Source organism: Labeo rohita, chromosome 8 (assembly GCF_022985175.1).
Source record: "Labeo rohita strain BAU-BD-2019 chromosome 8, IGBB_LRoh.1.0, whole genome shotgun sequence".
Classification (NCBI taxonomy): domain Eukaryota; kingdom Metazoa; phylum Chordata; class Actinopteri; order Cypriniformes; family Cyprinidae; genus Labeo; species Labeo rohita.
In genome coordinates this window covers 28,425,029-28,447,844 of record NC_066876.1, presented here as the reverse complement: position 1 = coordinate 28,447,844, position 22,816 = coordinate 28,425,029, and the positions used below count along the sequence as shown (strand labels likewise).

Sequence of the window (22,816 nt, the reverse complement as noted above, 5' to 3'; positions counted from 1 at the left end):
GCGGTTGCTTTTGGCTTCCGCCCTTTCGTCCGGGAGTGCAGAAGAAGCCCTTTTCTGCATCCTGTGTGAATAATTTACAGGAGCTGCCGGTGCCAAAGCTTTCAAGGTCGTCTGCGATTCACTAGCTGTGGTACAGGAAAGGCCTTTTGCCTCATGGGGAGCGCTCTCTCTCCCATGTCTCTCCAACCTTTTAACTGCAAATCCTCCATGAGGAGAATGGGGAACGGGGCTGTAGAGGCCAGGTCTCTGGTCTGCCACCACCTATCAGCGCTACTTTTGTATGGGCAGCTCTCTCGGGCATTGGGGAGGAAACAGCGGGGCGTTTTTCATTAGCCGCTCCCCTGGCACAGGCTAGTGAAAAAAAGACCGCATTCAGAAACGAGCTCCCCACGACTGCCTTTTAACACACAGATCCGCTATTGTGCGGCTGACCTTTTTTTAGCTGGCGTACTTCAAAAATGTGGGAAGGAGCGCCGATAATAAGGAATATGAAAACAGGCGTCTTGCGAGGCGAGGAAGTTCTGTGAGAGCCGCGCCACCGGAGGAGTCTGAATCGGGCATCGTTAGCCGAGGTCGAAGCTTTCAGGGTCCTGTGGAAGGATTAGGATGGGGTAGAGAAAAGAGCATTTGAAGCCAATTACCCACATCGGTCTTAGTGAGCGGTTCTTATAAATCAATATCTGCCGCCTGAACACCGTGTAAACTGAATTGAATCTTATTTTCGGAGAGCTGTCGTGTTCAATTTGTTCCTCTCATCCTTAATGGACAAAGCTAACGCATCGCTAACATAAGGTGTATGAGTCCAAGACGTTGGGCTTGTTAACAAACCGGGTCATTTTCTCAAACAGGCCAATGAGCTTATGGGCCGTACGGCCCATTTGGAAACGTTCACACATTAGCGTTCGCTAATGGCCGGTCTTTCTCTACATTCTCTTCCAGTGCTGTTCCTCAATCCTCCTCAAAATGGAGGTAATAAGTCAGTCGGGTACTGGTGATAATGACCAATCTAAGGAGGCCCGAGGTGACTCTCCGGGCACCGATCGTCCTCGCCTTTTCTCCATCCGTTTTTGTTTGCGTAAGTGCCTCATGATGAGCCTGGCAGTGCTTCTGTGCAAATGAGAATAAATAGTCAGGGTGTCTCGTGAGAGAGGACTGTGGGAAAAATAAATCAAGCTCCCATTAACAGCAGCTTCCAGCTGCTTCAGAGCAACGGACTCCAGCGGCAGCCTTTTATCTGTCTATCTGTGTTTGTTTAGTGCCACTGCTATTTATTCATCCGAGAGCCGTGCTCCCGTTATTTGCACCAGACTTTGGCGCTTTTAAACAAATCTTGAAAGAAATCGAGCTGCCGCTTCGCATAAAGGCATAAATGCTTGTAATGATATTCTATAAACGTTCATCAACGACGCCCTGGGGAGAATTACGTCATGTTCATCTTCAGTTGTGCAGATGTATCCAAAAGCTCATTAGCTAAGCAATGTCAGGTTTAAAAACAGGTTTTGTTACTTGCGTCAAAAGTGGGGTGCAGCTTAAGGCAGAGAATTGCGCTTAGTAGAAAATTCTAACTGTAAACTTTAACACTTTTAACTACTTCGTTGATCAATAAAAAAATACTTTTAACTTGACAGATTCTTAAAAACACATTGCTTATTGTGTGAGCCAAAATAGTGACACATAGAATAATGTGTACATAAAAAGACTATATACAGTTGAGGTCAAAAGTTTACATACAGCTTGTTGAATCTGCAAAATGTTAATTATTTTACCAAAATAAAAGGGATCATATGAAATGCATGTTATTTTTTATTTAGTGCTTACCTGAGTAAGATATATTTCACATAAAAGACATTTACATGTAGTCCACAAGAGAATTTATAAAAATGACCCTGTTCAAAAGTTTACATACACTTGATTCTTAATACTTTGTTACTTGAATGATCCACAGCTGTGTTTTTTTGTTTAGTGATAGTTGTTCATGACTCACTTGTATGTCCTTAACAGTAAAACTGCTTGCTGTTCTTCAGAAAAATCCTTTAGGTCGCACAAATTCTTTGGTTTTTCGGCATTTCTGTGTATTTGAACCCTTTCCAACAATAACTGTATGATTCTGAGATCCATCTTTTCACAATGAGGACAACTGATGGACTCATATGCAACTATTACAGAAGGTTCAAACGCTCACTGATGCTAAAGAAGGAAAAACTATGCATTAAGAGAAAAGAATGAAGATGTGTACATTTTTCTTATTTTGCCTAAATATCGTATTGTACTTCAGAAGCTACACAAGATACATGATACATGTTTCCCAGAAGACAAAATAAGTTACATTTACCCTGATTCAAATTCAAAATGATTTCACCCCTGGATCTTAATGCATTGTTTTTTCCCTCTGGAGCATCGGTGAGCGTTTGAACCTTCTGTAATAGTTGCAAATGAGTCCCTCAGTTGTCCTCAGTGTGGAAAGATGGATCTCAAAATCATACAGTCATTGTTGGAAAGCATTCAAATACACAAAAATGCTGAAAAACACTACTTCTGCAATTCTGTTTGTTACCTCAGTTGACTCAGAAATCAACGTACAGCCGTTTCATAGGGTGAGGATAAACCGCAGGGTAAAGCTAGGAAGTGTAGGTGGATGTGTCCCCTTCTGTCTCATTTTCTGTAAAAACACAATTAAAAAGATTATCATCTGAAGCCATATGCCATTTAAAGCTCTTCAAATTGCTTGAGGTCATGTTATCTACAGTATACACTGCTCATACTTCATACAAAACACCCCAGGCAGATTATGTTATTGCTGTTATTTACAAAGATGATCACAAGCCAGTATTCACATCAGACTGATAATTAAGCCACTCAAAAGCAGACATATATGCATGTTTTTTTTTTTTTTTTTAATCAGCATGACAGCCAACCTGAATAATAAATAATAACCACTGTTATCTAATACAGCAAAATCCAGTGTCAGTGCCAAGCTCAAAATCACATAGTTAGGATAAAAATACAGCAGAAACAGCCTTCTTCATCAGTTTAAGGGACTGTTCGATTCATTTATTTTCAGGACAGTATTGAGTTTGACCACATAATAATATAAATGTGGATATGGATAAAAACTGCAAGCACAGTGATACAAACAGTGAAATGGTTGGAGTTCTGTTATCACTAGTATATCGCACTAGTGGAAAAAGGCTCTCAGCCAATCAGATTTGAGGACCAGAAAGTATATATACATGTATATACAGAAAAGAAAATATACACTACCAATTTTTAATGTTCTTTTAATAAGTCTCTTCTGCTCATCATGCCTGCATTTAGTACAGCAAAAACAGTAAAACTGTGAAATATTTTTAATAGTTAAGACTATTTTCTATTTAAATATATTGTAAAATGTAATTTATTTCTGTAATTTCAAAACTGAAATTTTAGCGTCATTACTCCAGTCACATGATCCTTCAGAAATCATTGTAATATTCTAATTTGCTGCTCAAAATAACATTTATTATTATTATTATTATGTTGAAAACAGCTGAGTAGAATTTTTTCAGGTTTCTTTGATGTATAGAAAGTTGAGAATAAAAAATGTTTCTTGAACAGCAAATCAGCATCTTAGAATGATTTCTGAAGGATCATGTGACACTGAAGACTGGAGTAATGATGCTGAAAATTTTGCTTTGATCACAGGAATGAATTAAATTTTAAAATATATTCAAATGGAAAAATGTTAAATAGTAAAAATACTTTAATGCACTTCAGATCAAATAATTGCAGGCTTGTTGAGCAGAAGAGACTTATTAAAAAAACAAAAAAAAACAAAAAACATTACAAAAACTTTTGACTTTTGGTAGTGTTTATAATATTTTATCCCTGTCCAATATCTTACTAATTAAGGTTTAGATTGGATTAGTAAACTGATAGATTAGATCGGCTTGGTTGATTGTGTAGGTATATCCTTGATAGATTGTCCCAGCTGAAATTTCCTATTGATAATTCGTTTACACACACATTGTGTCTGTGGCCAGAGAAAGGCTAAATCTTCCCCAGCCTTACACATGCAACTTGTAGCTCACAGCTTGTAGCACAAGCTTTGAGAAGAATCCACAACAGCTGACTAGTTAGTACCCGATCTCTCCTTTTAGCTCCTCTGTTTTGCTGGAGCATTAAGGGCCATATGTTTATCACACACTCCTGATTCTCCAGTCACAGATGGCCAGATAGAGGTTTGATCCTATCCCAACAGCAGAGCCTGGCAGCAAGCTTGCCCAAGAGATCTGTTCCTGTCCCAAGCAGTGGGGTCCCAGCCCTGCGGTGTCTGGATATAGCTGCCCTGGATCCACACACTTTCTAAGAGTGCAGGGCAGAGAAACCTCACCTCACACCCCAGAAAAAGATGCTGCTACTTCGCCCCCCTACCGAGGTCCAGGATGCCTCCCGCTGTTCCCCTGCAACCTGCAGTGCGACTGCCTGACTCGGGCTGGTTCATCAGCCCATCTAGCCCCATAATGCCAGCGTTTTAATAAGAGCAAAACAGCCTTGCCCTCTCTGTCCTGAACGGTGGCACAAATGATTCCTTCTGTCCTTGGTTTTTAATCACAAGACTTTACTGTCTACTTAGCACTTTTTTTTGGTGAGGTGTCAATAATTTAGAATATTCATGATGATGAGGAACGCATACCAATCTGCAAGCTAGCGCCCGTATCGCTTGCAGTTTTCACACTCACTATCCATGCACATTTACAAAACGCCAGCAGGCATTTATTCAGCTGTCAAACCAGACAGATTTCTTTTTAGCGTTGTTTTTGCCAAGGGCTTGCATCACTTCAAGTGCTGTTTTTTCGCGTGACGTTAGATTCCCACAGCTGCCCTGCATTAGTCGCTGGTGCGACTGTGCTGCTTTTATCTGGCAACTTTTATTTAAGATGCAATTTCTGATTTTACACTACTTTAAATGTGCTGAATGCACCTTTATTAGGTGTTGCTGTAGGAACACTTTCATTCCTGTGTTACAGGGTTTCCGTGGGTCATTGAAAAGTCTTAAATTAAAAAACTGTATGATTAACTCCATATAGTGGAGTTTAATGGGGACCAGCGGGTTGAAGGGTCAAATTGCAGTTTTCAAATTGATCCGAAACGATCAGTCATTTTCTAAAAAAATAGATAAATAAATTAAATTATATACTTTTAAACCACAAATGCTCATCTTGCACTGGCTCTGTAATGCGCATATACAACTTCAAACATTACGTAATCACATCGGAAAGGTCACATGTGGTTAGTTCTTCGTCTGTATACTTCGGTATAAAAAGGTAGGGTGAAAAACTCTCATTTTCTCCTCCAACTCCAAACTGTCGTTGCTTTACCGTTTTTTAAAGGGCGTTTGACTTTCTTTGCACGTTCGCTTTGTAAACACTGGGACGGTATTTCTGCCTATGTCACACGTGACCTTTCTAACATGATTATGTAAAGCATGAGGTCGGGCTGGTGCAAGACGAGCATTTGTGGTTAAAAAGTATACAAATTTGTGTTGTTTTAAGAAAATGACCAGTCGTTTCAGTGGATAATAGCCTTTGAAGCTGCACTGAATCTGCAGTTTGGATCTTCAACCCATTGACCACCATTTAAGTCCACTATATGGGAAAAAAATCATGAAATGTTTTTCTCAAAAACCAAAGTTCTGACCTAAATGAAATGATTCATGATATGCGATTTGAAGTCCCGATTTAAGTCAAATGATTTGCGAACCCACTCCAAAGTCCCGATCTAAATCGAATGATTTGCCATATGCGATTTGAAGTCCCAGTATAAAACAAATGATATGCGATACATGATCCAATTGGAGCACTTCGAAACAGTGAATCATTTTGCTATGGAATGGTTTAATTGATTTGCAAACCAACATTTCAGATCAAGATTCGGAGCACGGATCGCAAATCATTTGACTTGGATCGGAACCTATTGGAAATCTTTGATTTGAATCATTCATTTTGCAAAATGATTCACAAACCTGTTCTGATCTAAATCAAATGATTCACGATTTGAAGTCCCAACCTAAGTTAAATGATTCAAAATTGAAATTCAAAAAAGAATGTCTTAATTTGATCTGGTTTTTGCTAGTCAATCGCTTTAAATGATTAATCAAAGTCACGAGTTTGAACCAGTCGGAGAGGTTCCAACATAAATGACTCACTCAGTTGATTCTGTTCATCTGTTTCCCTTTTTCACATCTTCAGCCATGTTTACACGACATTGTTAGTACTACTACTGGTATAGCTCGCTAGTTTTGTGACATTAATTGAAATAAGTGAAAAAGGCATGATGTTATTTGAATTGCGTGAATTTTGTTTGAAAAGGTATGTGATTACTGAATAAAAAAACACTTAACACTAATTTCATAGATACATTATCTTTCAATAATTCAAGCACTTTTTAGGCTCCTCTTCAGGAATATTGCTGTTTTCAAAGGTTTTCCAGGCCTTAAATTTCAAAAAGTCAAATTCAAGTACTTCAAGCACTTTAAGCACCTTCTATGATTTTGATCACTTTGTTTATCATAATTTTTAAGAAAGCAATAATATTTTTATGACAAACTTTCATATTTCCAGACTGAAAGTCTGAGTCTGGGAAAAGAGTAAAACAAAATCTATACATAAAAGTAGATTGAAAGGTAGATGAAATACATTACCGTACCAAGTTTGGTGTCGGTAAGATTAAGTCTCTTATTTTCACTAAGGCTGCATTTATTTGGTCAAAAACACTGTAAAAACAGCAATATTGTGAAAAATTATTACAATTAAAAAAAGCTGTTTACTGTTTTAAAATGTAATTTATTCCTCTGATGCCAACCTGAATTTTCAGCATCATTACTCCAGTCTTCAATTTCACATCATTCTAATATGCGGGCTTGATGCAGGTTTGCATTTTCCACAAGTTGATATGATTCTTTAGGGTCTTATGAAAAATCTATAACATACTTTGGTTAAAATTTCTCAGTGGTAGTGTAAAACAACACCCTTTTTACCTTGTCAAAAACAGCTCTGTTCAGAGCAAGCCGTTTTGGTGCATGGCTCTTTAAATGCTAATGAACTCTGCTCACCCTGCACCTCTCCTTCATGGGGTGACGAGCTCTGAGAGACTGAAACTTTAGCCGCACTTTTTGTGTACACACACTGCCAACACACATTTATGTTCAAACAACATGTAAAAGTGAATTTTGCATCTGATGAGCCCTTTAACTTCTAGTTTTAGCTAATAAGTTTTAGGTTTAAAAAAAAAAAAAAAGAAGTGAACGTAAGTGTCCATGGATAAAGAAACACCCAAGCAAAACGCTATTCATAGACCTATATATCCTATCACGGTGTATTACATTACACAAAGACTCATTCTTATCTGTTTCTCATCCCTCCTCACAGGGTGGGTCCTAATTCCAATCTGTACATAAGATGATTGTAAAGCCCACACCCTGGATTTGGTTTGAAATTGAAATGAGACCTTGCTGTGCTTTAATTGATTAACACTTGCCTGAGATCCTGCGCTGTCTCTCAAAAGTAGAGAGGTCTCCCTTAAGGCAAGAATCTCTGCGATGAAGTGGTCCGCCGCTGATTAATTTGTCATGATAGGAGCTTGATGGGCACTTGGTGTTGGAGAAACAGCCGAATGAAAGAGTCTGTGATTGACACTGGGTTTTAATTACGACTTAAAGGCCTCTTGAGGGTGGCAGAAGTCTAAGAGTTTCCTCAGGCTTTCGAAAAACAGACCCAATTAAAGTAAAAGGAATTGAGTAAAATCACACTCTGTCAACCATCCTGTGTCCACTATCATTCATGTTTGAGATGTAGTAAAAAAGCTGGAAACAGATTTAAAAAATAAAGTACCTGTTGTTCACAAGAAGACGAGGGTTTGAGCCAGGTCAGCATCCTGTGTCACTTTCTTGTCAGCCCTAAAATAACATAAAAAAGTAAAATAAAATACAATAAAATAAAATACAATAACTGTTGTTTACATGGAGATGAGGGGTTTCTTGTTGGCCCTAAAATAAAGTAAAAAATAAAATAAAATAAAATAAAATACCTGCTGTTTACATGGAGATGAGGGGTTGAGGCTGACCAGCATCTTGTGTCAGTTTCTTGTTGGCCGTAAATAAAATAAAATAAAATAAATAAAAAATAAAATAAAATAAAATAAAATAAAATAAAAACTGTTGTTTACGTGGAGATGAGGGGTTGAGCCTGGTCAGTTTGTTTTTGGCCTAAAATAATAAAAAAATAATAAAAAATAAAAATAAAATAACTGTTGTTTACATAGAGATTAGGGGTTGAGCCTGGCCAGTTTCTTGTCGGCCCTAAAATAAAATAAATAAATAAAATAAAATAAAAACTATTGTTTACATGGAGATGAGGGGTTGAGCCTGGCCAGTTTCTTGTTTGCCCTAAAATAAATAAAATAAAATAAAATAAAATAAAATAATAAAACACCTGTTGTTTACATGGAGATAAGTGGTTGAGCCTCTTGTTTCAGTTTCTTGTTGGTCCTAAAATAAAATAAAATAGAATAAAATAAAAAAATACCTGTGGTTTACATGGAGATGAGGACTTGAGCCTGGCCAGCATCTTGTCAGTTTCTTGTTATAATTATAATAAAATAAAGTTCTGGTTATAATAAAATAAAATAATAAATACAATTAAATTAAATTAAATAAAGGGATTCAAATATATATTTTGAAATAATTTTATATAAATAAATGATATAAGTGCTTACTAGCATTATACATATACTTTCAGCACCAGGAATAATGCAAAAAAGTATTACAACATATACGAGGAATAGTTTACAGCAATTTATTCTGGAATTTGGTACAGTATGTTGGTATACCATCACTTTTTTCAAGGGAATCTTTAGAGGGCGAGGTATGACCTCATTATACGGCAATACAAGGTTTGGTTATGGGGTGTCCGCATGGAAATATATAGGTCAGCTTCATAAATATTTCATGCAAATGGATAGCTGTTCGCTCTAGTGAGGATGAAAAAAATCTGATGCATTGGGATTTACACACTCATTTGATTAGAGAGATTGTAATTGCAAAAGTCGTCATTTCCATACTAACCTGCTTTCTTCGCCAGACCTTTAATCTCAACTATCCTTAAAGTCGGCTGTCAGATAGCCGGAGCATTCCTCATATACTCAAAGGAGGGAAGCGACATTTTGTGGAGCGCTGCAGATTTTTCTTCCAAAGCCAACGATAAGGAGAGACAAGGCGAGGCCATCTCAATATCCCCCATTTATTCTCATTACTAGCGATAATCATTACTCACTCTCTCCCTCTCTTTTGTTGGTTCCATCTTTCTTGAGGTATTCCCTTCCCCCCAGTAGACGGCTGCTATATTTGGAGTAGAGCAGACGGATGCTGTTTACTGTCCCCAAAGATCCCAGAGTTTTATCTCCAACATCAGAGACGACGAGAATCAAACTCTCCCGCATCTTCAACAAACACAAACAGACTCCATAGTGCTTACAAACACGGGTCATGGGAAGAGTCTTGATAATGATTAGAAACATCCAAGAAAGTAAAAAAAGATCACAATAATCTATAAAAGCGGACAGAAGTTTTCAGGACCGCACACTGCAAAAAAACTAAACTTCTTTATGACAACCGGTCTCTTTTCCCATTTATTTGTTTTAGTAATTTATACTTTAACTTAAACACAAATTAGAAATGTTATTTTGGCAACTAACTGAAATTTTAATAGTTTTAGTTTACAGTGACAACAGCAGCAAACTTACTGAAACTACTGAATTTTTTAGACTTAAAACAAATTGAAAAAAATATTAATCAATGCATTAAGACAAAATACACTTTTATTAAAGATATCCTCTACACCAGTGATAATTTAGTATTATTTTAGTATTATTAATGTATTATTAAAATATATATTAATATTTGAATCAGATTTTAGTTTTTATATTTTAATATTTATTTATTTATTTTAGTCATTTACTTTTAAATTTTAGTAATTTAGTTACATGCTTTTACCATTTATATTACATTTTTATATTTTTGTTGAGTTTTAATTTAGTTTATTTCAGATTTAGTAATTTTATACAGCAAATTAAAATGAAATATTTAATTGTTGCCTTGGCAACTAACTGAAATTAAAAAAAAAAAAAAAGTTTACTTACTTTTTTAAGTTTAAGTTTCATCTAATATTTATATTTGATTTTTGTTATTTAAATAAACAAAAATGATTTTAACAGTTTAGTTTAGTAACAACACTGGAATATTTATTCACCTGAATTTACTTTTTTATACTTAAAGTCTAACTTTAAGTCTTAAAACAATTTGAAAAAATATGTAAATGCATTAAGACAAAATACACTTATATTAAATATATCTTGTACACCACTGTTATTTTTGTATTATCTATGTATTATTAAAATATTTATTAATATTTTTATAAGATTTTATTTTTAGTACTTTTAGTTATTTTTTTTTAAGTTTTAGTAATTCTGTTATGTTCTTTTATTGTTTATATTATTTTTAAAAAATATTTTTATTTAGCTCTAATTTATTTTTAGTTCAGTTTTAGTAATTTTATACATCAACTTAAATTAAAATAAGAAATGTTGCCTTAGGAATTAACTAAAATGATAATAAAAAAAGTTTAATTTTTTTAAGTTTAAGTTTTGTCTAATATTTTTATTTGATTTCAGTTTTACTTAAATTAACAAACATTATTTTGTAATAGTTTCAGTTTACAATAACATCACTGGCATATTTTCTCACTTAATTTGAAATGTTTTAGACTTAAAACAAGTCCATTAAGACAAAATACACTTATATTAAAGATATCCCCTACACCAGTGTTATTTTAGTATTACTGTACTATACTGGCAGATTTTCTCACATGAATGTATCTGGTTTAGATTAAAAAAAAAAAAAAAAGCCAGTGCATGAAGACAATATACACTAGTATTAAAGATCTATCCTGTTTTGTCCTATATCTAATACAGAGTTGATTTTCAAGTGCATTTGACTTATTTGAAAAATGTTTAGAAGTCAACTAGAAAATAAGACAAAATACTCATTAAAGTTGAAGTCCACTTCCAAAACAAAGATTCACATATAATGTACTCACCCGATTGTCATCCCTGATGTTCATGTCTTTCTTTCTTCCGTCGTAAAGAAATTATGATTTTTGAGAAAAACATTTCAGCATTCTCCATATATTGGACTGATATGGTGCCCCGATTTTGAACTTCCAAAATGCAGTTTAAATGTGGCTTCAAACGATCCCAAATGTGGTTGTAAACGATCCCAGCTGAGAAAGAAGGCTCTTATCTAGCGTAACGATTTTCATAAAAATAATACAATTTATATACTTTTTTAAATGTCAAACGCTCGTCTTGTCTCACTCTGCCTAAACTGGTTTTGTTCCGGTTCATGACAGTTAGGGCATGTCGAGAAACTCCCATTTCATGTTCTCCAACTTCAAAATCGTCCTATATCGCTGTTTTATCTTTTTTGTTAAGGGTGTTTGATCTTCTTTGCATGTTTACATTGCAAAGACTGGGTCGGTACTTCTGTAGCGATGTAGGATGATTTTGAAATGATTTTTGAAGTTGAGGGAGAAAATACGATTGGAGTTTTTCAACATACCCTAACTGTCTTGAGTCAGAATACACAGAGTTCAATGAGAGCAAGGCAAGACAATGTTTGAGAATAAAAAGTATTTAAATTGTATTTTTTTTAATGAAAATAACCCATTGTTTCGCTAGATAAGATTTATGTTTTTTGAGGAAAACATTTCTGCATTTTTCTCCATATAATGGACTGATATGGTGCCCCGATATTGAACTTCCAAAATGTAGTTTAAATGCAGCTTCAAACGATCCAAAATGCGGTTGTAAACGATCCCAGCCGAGGAAGAAGTGTGTTATCTAGCAAAATGATCAGATATTTTCATTTAAAAAATTCAATTTAAATACTTTTTAATCTTAAACGCTCGTCTTGCCTTTCTCTCCCTGAACTCTGTGTATTCTGACTCAAGACAGTTAGGGTATGTCGAAAAACTCCAATCATATTTTCTCTCTCAACTTAAAAAATCATTTCAAAATCATCCTACATCGCTGCAGAAGTAACGACCCAGTTTTTGCAAAGTGAACATGCAAAGAAGATCAAAACCTTAACAAAAAAGGTAAAACAGCGATATGGGACGATTTTGAAGTTGGAGAACATGAGATGGGAGTTTTTCGACATACCCTAACTGTCATGAATGGGAACAAAAACAGTGTAGGCAAGTGAGACAAGACGAGAATTTGACATTAAAAAGTATATAAATTGTATTATTTTTACGATACACTAGATAAGACCCTTCTTTCTCAGCTGGGATCGTTTACAACCGCATTTGGGATCGTTTGAAGCCGCATTTAAACTGCATTTTGGAAGTTCAAAATCAGGGGACCATATCAGTCCATTATATGGAAAAAAATGCTGAAATGTTTTCCTCAAAAAACATAATTTCTTTACGACTGAAGAAGAAAGACATGAACATCTTGGATGACAAGGGGGTGAGTACATTATATGTGAATCTTTGTTTTGGAAGTGGACTTCTCCTTTAATAACAGAATTATTGCAGTGCACATGCTTCTAGCCAGATGGATCCTAATTAAGGAAAAAAAAAAAAAAAAGGTGAACTTAATGCAAGTTAGTGACTAATGTAGTGATTAAAATCACTACATTACATCTGTCCACAACAGCCATGATAAGCAACAGAACCAGTGTTGTACTGGTTAGCCCACCCACACGTTCCCAAAATCCTCTTTGATATAACTGTATCCACATAAACCACAATGTAAAGATCTGTAGAATCCACAATATTCCCTACAGCTACTGTCTCAGCCATTAGCTATGGCTTCACTAATTATCCAAGCGTAGTAGGTGAGCTAATGAGCTACCTCAGGTGACCCTAACAAATAAAAGGTGGGAATTGTCCTCGGCGGTGCAGCTTTCGCCCTTGCCTGTGGCTGCGATGTAACAAGTGTGCTAATTGGTGTTCCCTGTCTTCACAGGTGTAAATGTAACCTCCACGCCGGTCAGTGCTCCCTCCGTGACGGGACTCTTCAGTGCGACTGCGAGCACAACACCACTGGACAAGACTGTTCGGCCTGCGAGAGAGGATTCAAAGCCAAATCCTGGAAGCCCGGCTCCTACCTGCCCACCCCGAACGGCTCCCCGAACATTTGTACGAATTATGCACCTGCTGTATTCACACATGCACACACACCTGAGAGAGGAAGCTATGATTTACGTACAGTGTAGAAATCTGGGGCATCTTCACTCGCCAAGCAAAGTAGAATAGCACAAAGCTTTCAAGTAAACTTCGCAATGAAAAGAAGACAGGCATATTGAATAGGTGAAATGTACAGTACTGTACATTCACCGCATGCAAAAGCGAGGCAGGTTTCTGTATTTTTCAACTCTTAGATGCGCTCCAGAGTGATAGGGAAATAAATAAAAGAGTGTTTTGGAAAATAAATGAGTAAAACTCTCTCATTTGTTTTATCTTCTTCTCTTTCTGTTTGCAGGTGAAGCGTCAGGAACGTCTGACAGTAAGTGGCATGCTAATGGAATTCGCTGACTGTCGTTTTCATGCTTTCGCTCCTACTGCCATCACTCTTTTTGGCCTCTTTATTTCATGTCGTTAACAAGACGTCGGTTCTGATCCGTCCCTTAACTGTCACCGCGAACTCTGATGGCTTGATGCATTTTTCCACAGTTTTCTACTTCATAAATGTTTCATGTGATGTAAGACGCAAAGCATTCTAAAGCTGGCTAGTGATGTATGAGGGTGTGCTGAAGGTTATAGGAAATTTCAGCGCAGTTCTGCCCATTTGTGGTGGTCTAATGCTGTTTTGTTGGAAATCTGAGGTGATGACTGATCTCAAGAGAAATATAGAGGAATCGGTTTCCTCAGGATTATTCTTATTGGTGCATTTGGTACTTTTTTCCAGTTTAAAGGTGAAACGTTTACATTTTTGGTGAAGCTAGTGGCACAGATATGATAAGTTTTGAATCTGAAGAAACCAGTGGTACTTTTGAAAAATGTTTCAAATGGTTTAGACTCACATGAGATGAAAAATCTAGTCATTTCAGCTGCATAAAAGCTGTGTAATAGATAAGAAAGTTCACTTCTTTTGTTGGTGGCCATGTTGAGATCACATGGCCAGCTGAATATTACACATTTCATCTTAGTAAACTAATTTTCTAACATTTTTGGTTGTTAATAACGGGCGAAAAATGTGTTGTAACCAAAAACATTTGCTGTTGCATTATACCACAACATAGGGGTGGGCGATATGACCAAAACCTTGTATCACAATATGGATAATTTTCAGGGCTGTCAGTCAATTAAAGTTTTTAATCCAATTAATTGCAATGATGTGTTGATTAATTAATCTAAACTGAAAATACCCACAAAAGATTATTTAAAGCTATTTTTGTGTTAAATGAGAAAGTATCAAGCAGACATTACAAATTGTAGCTTTAGAAAGAAATATTTTATTTGATTCAGTTTATTGAACATAAATATTAAGGCTGCAATGGCCTAATGTAAACTGTGAAACATAAAATATCTCAGTATCTTAATATCTCAGTACTTTATGTTTGTATAATGAATGTCATGGTAACTAATACAAGTTTGTTTTTTTGAATGAATTATCCCTTTAATGTTTTTATTATTATCATTATTATTTTTATGAAATTATACTCTAAATAAGAAACTAAATCTGCCAGCAGATGGCGGTAAATGTCATCAAATGTCATCAATTCACATATTCGATACGTTCAAACGGCTCTCTTTATAAATGGGTCTTTGAATCATTGATTCACACAATTCGTTCAAAACGCAGATCGGGACAAAATCAGCACTCGTGTCATATTGCTCTTGCTGCCCGTGTGATATCCTGTGATATGTGATATATATAAATATGAGACAATATGAGTATCCCGGTCAAGACAGTTAGGGTATGTCGAAAAACTTCTATCTCATTTTCTCCTCCAACTTCAAAATCGTTCTGCATCGCTGCAGAAATACCGACCCAGTGTTAACAGGGTGAACGTGTAAGGAGGGTCAACCTCCCTTTACAAAAATAGTAAAAGTGATGTAGGATGATTTTGAAGTTGGAGAAGAAAATTAGATGGGAGTTTTTCGACATACCCTAACTGTATTGACCTGGATTACACATGCGCATCGCAGAGCTAGACAAGATGAACGTTTGAGGTTAAAAAGTATATAAACTGTACATATTATACAAAATAAAATAACTGATTGTTTCGCTAGATAAGACCCTTCTTCCTCAGCTGGGATTGTTTAGAGCCCTTTGAAGCTGCACTGAAACTGCATTTTGAAAGTTCAAACTGGCGGGCATCATAGAAGTCCACTATATGGAGAAAAATTCTAGAATGTTTTTCTTCAAGAAACATAATTTCATTACGACTGAAGAAAGACACAAACATCTTGGATGACAAGGGGGTGAGTAAATTATCTGTAAAGTTTTGTTCTGGAAGTGAACTTCTCCTTTAAGGCATGACCATTGGACAGCGAAATGCTTATTGGGTCAGCAGAGTCAGTAAAAGCAGTTGGAGAAATAAAGAGACATGTTAACTGCAAAAGAATAAAGAATTAGGTGTGAAACCATCAGGAACCATTTAGTCTCCATCGCCATCATTTTCCAGAACTGCAACCTTCCTGGAGTCTCCAGAAGTGCAATGTGTCAGGTTCTCAGAGGCTTCGGTAAAAAATCTTAAAAAAATCCTGAAAATGTATCTTCTAGAATCTAATAGACTTTGACAGTCTCTCAGACAGCACATGCATATAGTTTTCTATGCTAATTGCTTTTCAATGGGTTAAAATTGCTTGTTATTAAACCACAATGCTTAAAAACACATGCAAATTAAGTTTTTGTGACCACGTAGCAGAGCAACGTCATGTGAGCGTGTAACTGTAAAAGAGGTGACAGTCCAAAATCCCTATCGGCTGACAAATTTCTATCAGTTAATCGTGACTACCGGTATATCGCCCACTTCTACTGCAACAACACCAGTACTGTAGATGTCAGTATCAATTTAAAGACTAGAAGTAATTACCTTAAGCACTTTTAGTCATTTTCCAGCTATAATGCTGTTTTTCATTTTCAGTGCCAACACTAGCAGTTACGCTTGACCCAGCCACTGTACCAATGTCCATAACTACATCTATAACACCACCCACACTCCAACTGACCTCAGACTCAACACCAGCCACCACAGGGTCAGTCCAAGCGATCACAGTGTCCCAGACTCCGGCTACATCAGCGTCTGTAAACATGATTACAGGTCAGAGCTGGTTTGAAGTCCATAGAGTAGTGCAGTTTGTCTTGTAACGGTCTGTATATTAAAATAGGTTAGTCTTGTAGTAGTTGAGCAGTGTTCAGTAGATGAGCTCTGTAGATAACTAGAAGAACATAACAGAAATGCATACAAGTACCAAAAGGTATCGTGGTATTACCATGCATTTTTGGACATCTACCATGTTAATGCCATAGAAGAACCTTTTTTGTCTTAATGGTTCCATAAAGAACCTTCAACATTTGAAGAACCTTTCTGTTTCACAAAAGTTTCTTTGTGGCAGAAGAAGGTTCTTCAGATTACAAAAAAGTAAGAAAGAGAAGGTTCTTTAAAGAATCTTTGACTGGATGGTTCTTTGTGGAACCAAAAATGTTTCTTTTATGGCATTGCTGTGAAGAACCTTTTAAAGCACCTTTATTTTCAAGAGTGTATTCTAAGGAAATACCATGGACTATCATGTAAATTACACAGCACATTGATATGGTAATCACTCAGTATCATGGTGCATGTGTATGGGTAGTTGAAAAATAGACATGATATGGATATTTAAACAATATTTTATACTGCATACATTGACATTTTACAGTACTGATGTCATACTAAAAACAATTATTGTATTATTGAAACTGCTAAAATGTAATAATTTATTTTTATTGTCAAACTCTGTTTCCTGTCCAGCTAATTAAAGAAAATATAAAAGAGAATGGTCATCACGTCAACTGCCCATATACCACAAGTACTGTGGGATTATTACCACTTAAAACCATAACTGTAACAGTACTATCACAGTGAGAAGCTTTTCTTCCCAACCTCTGACCAATGAGTAACACTCACTGGAGTGAGAGCAATTTATCACAGCGTTTGTCTGGCTGCGGACTCTCACTTTCCCTCAGGGTCCCGCTGCCTGCCATCAAACACACATGCAGAAGACACATGAATGCATTATCGCACTCAAAGTAATATGTCGAAATATCTCCATAATTCAATATTATCAGGGCCTGTCAGAATAGTCTGATTTTGGAGTTTGCAATGTCATTTTTTTCAATCATTGCCAAGCTGAAATTATTTAATAACGCTCACTAAAAAGTGAAAAAAAAAAAAACTGGGATTGTGTGGAGTGGAGAAAAAAAATCTTTCACGGCAAGCAATGCAGATTTTGCAAGGTCTGTCAACATTTGTCCACAAAAAGCAATGTTTTATGTATGCTTAATGATGTGTGAGAGAGGTTTTTCTCTCGAGCTTAAGGTGTGATGCCCCTTCTAAAATAGACAGTGACGTGTGTGCAGTTACAGGAAGAAACTGTCCTGTACTAAAAGTTTCATGGTCACTTCTAATATTTTTAGACTCTGGGATAAATTTGTGGTTCAATAAGTTCAATAACCTATTGAACAGGGATGTCACTGCGTTCATTCATCCTGCTGAATAATGGAGCACTCTGACACTCACCAAGGACTCTTTTAGGACGTTGTTGAAATCTGAATAGTCAGATTCTGAAACTCAAGTCAGATGCAAAACATCTGGATTCCAGTTAGTCTCAGCCTCAAACATCCCCTCGGAAAACTCGCATAGCATTCACAGATTGTCTGAAGTATACTGCAGACAAAACTAGCAACAGCTAGAGAAATCGCATGTTCTGATCGGCTGGCTGCTATATAACTTCTGTGATGGTGCATATATTTTATACATACACTACCAGTCAAAAGTTTTAAGATATTTAGTGTTTTTTTTTAAAGAAGTCTCTTCTGCTCACCAAGCCTGCATTTATTTGATCCAAAGTACAGCAAAAACAGTGAAATTCTGAAATATTTTTACTATTTAAAATAACTGTTTACTATTTTAATATATTTAAAAATGTGATTTATTCCTGTGATTTAAAAGCTGAACTTTTAGCATCATTACTCCAGTCACATGATCCTTCCGAAATCATTCCAATATTCTGATTTGCTGCCCAAGAAACATTATTATTATTATTATTATTATTATTATTATTATTATTATATTGAAAACAGCTGAATAGAATTTTATCAGGTTTCTTAATTAATAAAAAATTCAGAAGAACTGCATTTATCTAAAACAGAAACCTTTTGTAACATTTTAAATGTCTTTATCATCACTTTTGATCAATTTAAAGCATCATTGCTAAATGAAAGTATTAATTTCTAGAATTTATACTTTATTCCACCAAAGCTTCTTATTTTAGATAAACGTTGATCTTTTTGGATCTTTCTATTCATCAAAGAATCCTGAAAGGAAATGTTCTCAATTATTTTAAACATTGATAATAATAATAAAAAATGTTTCTTGAACAGCAAATCAGCATATTAGAATGGTTTCTGAAGGATCATGTGACACTGAACACTGGAGTAATGATGCAGAAAATTTTGCTTTGATCACAGAAATAAATTATATTTTAAAATATATTAAAATAGAAACCACTTAGTTTAGATAGCAGCTTAAACAGTAAAAATATTTCAAACAAACGCAGGCTTGGTGAACAGAAGAGATTTCTTAAAAAAAATAATAATAAATAATAATAATAATAATAATTATATAAATAAATATATATATATATATATATATGTAAAAAAATACACATTTTTTGTTACACTACTGTTCAAAAGTTTGTAGTTGGAAGATTTTTAACATTTTTTATTTATTCGATCTGATTTTTAACAGTCTTTATTTATTCGATCAGGAATACAGTAAAAACAGTAAAATTGTAAATTATTATTATAATTTAAAATAATTTGTTTTTATTTTAATATATTTTAAATGTAATTAAGTCCTGTAACGGCAGAGTTTATTTTCAGCATCATTACTCCAGACTTCAGTGTCACATGATCCTTCAGAAATCATTCTAATATGCTGATTTGGTGCTCAAACATTTCTTATTGTTATTGTTTGTTGTTTAAAACAGTTTAATATTTTTTTTTGTGGAAACTGATACTTTTTTCCAGGATTCTTTAATACAAAGAACAACCTCAATTTTAAATACAAATCTTCTGTAACATTACAAATGTCTTTAATGCCACTTTTAATCAATTTAATGCATCCTTGCTTATATATTGTATTCATTTAATTGAAAAAGTAAAATATTTTGAACAATACAGTAGGTGTGTACTTAGTTTTATCATAAGTATTCAACTAGAAATTTTCTTTTTGCGTAAATTACTATTCAAAAATTAGTGAATTGTTAATTTCCAGTAAATTGCAAATAATTGGATAATTCATGTAAATTCAGACAATGTGTGAGAACTCATTAGTTAGTCACACATAAACAATCTATCTGTATAATCCACTTTGTTTGTATGCCTTTGAAGTAATCGGTATATACTACTTTACACTTCACTGAATGGCAGTCTATTACTGTGGCATGTATGACTGATTTCAGATTTACCCACCTGTAAACATCAGTATTAAAATATGAAATGGATTTGGTCATTTTACATGCCTTCTAGTCCAAATTGGCAATTACTTGCCAGAATAAATTAGAAAGTGGACCCAAGTCTTGTTGAAATCTAGCCGATCCAGAAGGACTGCAGCAGCAGTGACCTCTGCACTCGTCACGCTAAAACAGGAAGGTTATCAGCATATGCGCTTCAGGGGCAAACCGAGACATCATTACCAAAATGATCTCCAAGCAGTCCTGGAATTGAACCCTAGTGCTATTCAGTTTCATTATTTATTTTATTTTTATTCAATTGGATAAGGAATAAAATAAGGAAGCGCCATTTATTCCCTTCCTCTGTTTGGAAACTATGATAGAAAGCCCTCACTGTCCTAAAGGAGAAGACAGAGAGGAAAACAGAGTGAAAGAGAGTGAGAGATAGAATGCAATAGAGAAAGACAAAGAGCAGGAATTTGGAGGAAATGGATGATGAATGTTTATTAATCTTGTGGGCCTCCCATCACACTAAAAATAACCCTCATGCATTTAGCCAGCAAGGGCAATGTTATTGCACATCTTCTTGCCCAAGTGTCTGAAGCAGTGCATGGGGAGAAGCATCTCGAAGATTTAGTGAGCAACTCTATGTAATAAAGGTGAAATTATTCATAATTACTGCAAGGAACTGGCTCTGGTCCAAAACCAAGTCAACTTCCTTGCTGTCTACGGCCTGCATAGGCGTCTGCCTTCTGAGACAGCGTTTTACCTAAAATGAAAGCTCGTAAGTGACTGACTGATCTAAACAGACAGCGACTTCAGAGAGTTGAGGAATGTTCAACTTTGAATAAAACGCAGTGCTCATCACTGTCACTTCTCAGGCAGCTAACCAATCACAGTGAAGGATGGGCGGGACAAATTCCACTGTACAACAGTGACCGGCAACGACAAAATCCCTTTAAAACACGGGTCAGAGCAAGTACTTTATATTGTGTCGACATTTTTATATTCATAAATAAACTATTTACAAAATCAGATACTAGTTACACTTCCACAGATATTCCATCATAGCAGCCAAAGCGTCTCAACTGAAAAAACGCTGCGCTGCAAAAGTGCTCTCAAGCGCTCACAGCTTGGCGTTTACAGCAGAGCACCTGGTTTTCTGCTGGCTAAAATCACTTTGGTGGACATGTGCCCTTACTGATGCTTTAAAACAAACACACATCTTGAAATTTTAATTAATTAATTTGTTATTATTATTATTTTAAATTTGAGCTAAAGTAGTTTAAATGTAATTATCAAACATAAAAATTTTAAATTGTACTCAAAATATTGATTTAAAAACAAAAGAAAATTATGGCTAAAAATAATACATTTAATTAAAATGGAATTATTTAACCAATATTTTTGTATTGTACATTTTAATAGCACATTTCAAACCATTAATAAAATGATAACAGTAATATGTTGCATTTCACTACTCTGAACTGCTCATTTTTTTTTTAAAACATAATCTTTTTAACAGTTTTGGAAATTCTGGAGTACGTAAAAAGTTTGATGTAGGTTGTTTTTTATGTAAAAATTGATGTATACTTGATGTAGAGACTTTGAAAGTCTAATAAGCATAAACATACATAGGACACACATATTGTGTAAAATACACTATCAATCAAAAGGTTTTGAATAGTAAGATTTTTTTTTTTAAATCTCTACTGCTCACCAAGCCTGCATTTATTTAATTCAAAATACAACAAAAGCAGAAATATAGTGGAATATTTTTACTATTTAAAATAACTGCTTTCTATTTGAATATATTTTAAAATGTAATTTATTCCTGTGATAAAAGATACATTTTCAGCATCATTACTCCAGTCTTCATTGTCACATGATTCTTCAGAAATCATTCTAATATGCTGATTTGCTGTTCAAGAAACATTTATTATTATTATCAATATTTAAAACAGTTGAGCACATTTTTTAAGAATTCTTTGATGAATAGAAAGTTCCAAAGATCAGCATTTATCTGTAATAAAAAGCTTTTGTAACATTATACACTGTACCATTCAAAAGCTTGAATTCAGTATAATTTTTTGGGAAAGTGATGATGAAAGACGTATAATTTTACAAATTATTTCTATTTCAGATAAATGGTGTTCTTCTATTCATCAAAGAAACCTGAAGAAATTATACTCAGCTGTTTCTTATATTCAGCAGTTACTTAAAATAGTAAAACTATTTAAACATTTCACTGTTTTTGCTGTACTTTGGATCAAATAAATGCAGGCTTGGTGAGCAGAAAACAAACAAAAAAATCTCACTGTTCAAAAACTTTTGACTGGTGGTGTAGACTCATTTTAATTAGACTATTTTTAGCCATACTTTTGTTGCATTACATAAATAAGTACATTTATATGTCAACATTTTTCACACTTTGTCCACCATCTTGGATAGGCAGTCACAATGCATTTTTGGCATTGCTTCCTTTGTGAAGCATTACATCCTGCCATAAAATCTGGCCAAAAACATTTTCTTAGAAGGCAGCACAGTCATCCTGCCTACCTTTTGGAACAGCAGGAGTGCACTTACGATGCCTTAAATAGTCAGCTTACTAGACTTTGGAACAGAGCCATTAATTCACAAGACTGCAAGCCTGTCTTGTTTTTTATTTTTTTAAACAAACACTCTTTCTTTGTTTCTCTCTGTCGTTCTAATGTGGCCAGAGACTGTGAGCAGTCTGAAGTAGATCAGGCCACTCTATCCCTGCTCCTTTGGTTCTGGTCTGGTTCGGTGGCAGATGGCGGGTGGGGGGGTGACGTGAGAAATCTGCCCGTGCTCCAGCTCTCACGTTAACCCCCCGTGGCCATATGCCTGCCCTCCTGTTACCCGTTCTCTGCTCATCGGCCTTGTACAGTGCTCCTCGCTCTGTCTCACACAGGCACAAATACACTCTTTGTCTAGAAAGCATGAGTGCACTGTGAGAGACTAATTCGATTAGTAGCCTGTTAAAAGGCACTGGATGATAATACCTCTCTGGATGCCTCTACTGTCATTCTGTG

At 35.3% G+C, this 22,816-nt stretch overlaps 1 protein-coding gene across 2 annotated transcripts in view; it reads left to right on the top strand.

The window, feature by feature from the left end:
• Positions 1-22,816, top strand: part of LOC127170352 (netrin-G2) — a 97,496-nt gene that overhangs the window by 46,649 nt on the left and 28,031 nt on the right. For both annotated transcript variants that reach the window (XM_051118237.1, XM_051118236.1), the window contains exons 4-5: positions 13,063-13,235; positions 13,579-13,602. In XM_051118237.1, coding sequence (XP_050974194.1) covers positions 13,063-13,235; positions 13,579-13,602 — 197 coding nt within the window. The remainder of the gene's footprint in view (positions 1-13,062; positions 13,236-13,578; positions 13,603-22,816) is intronic.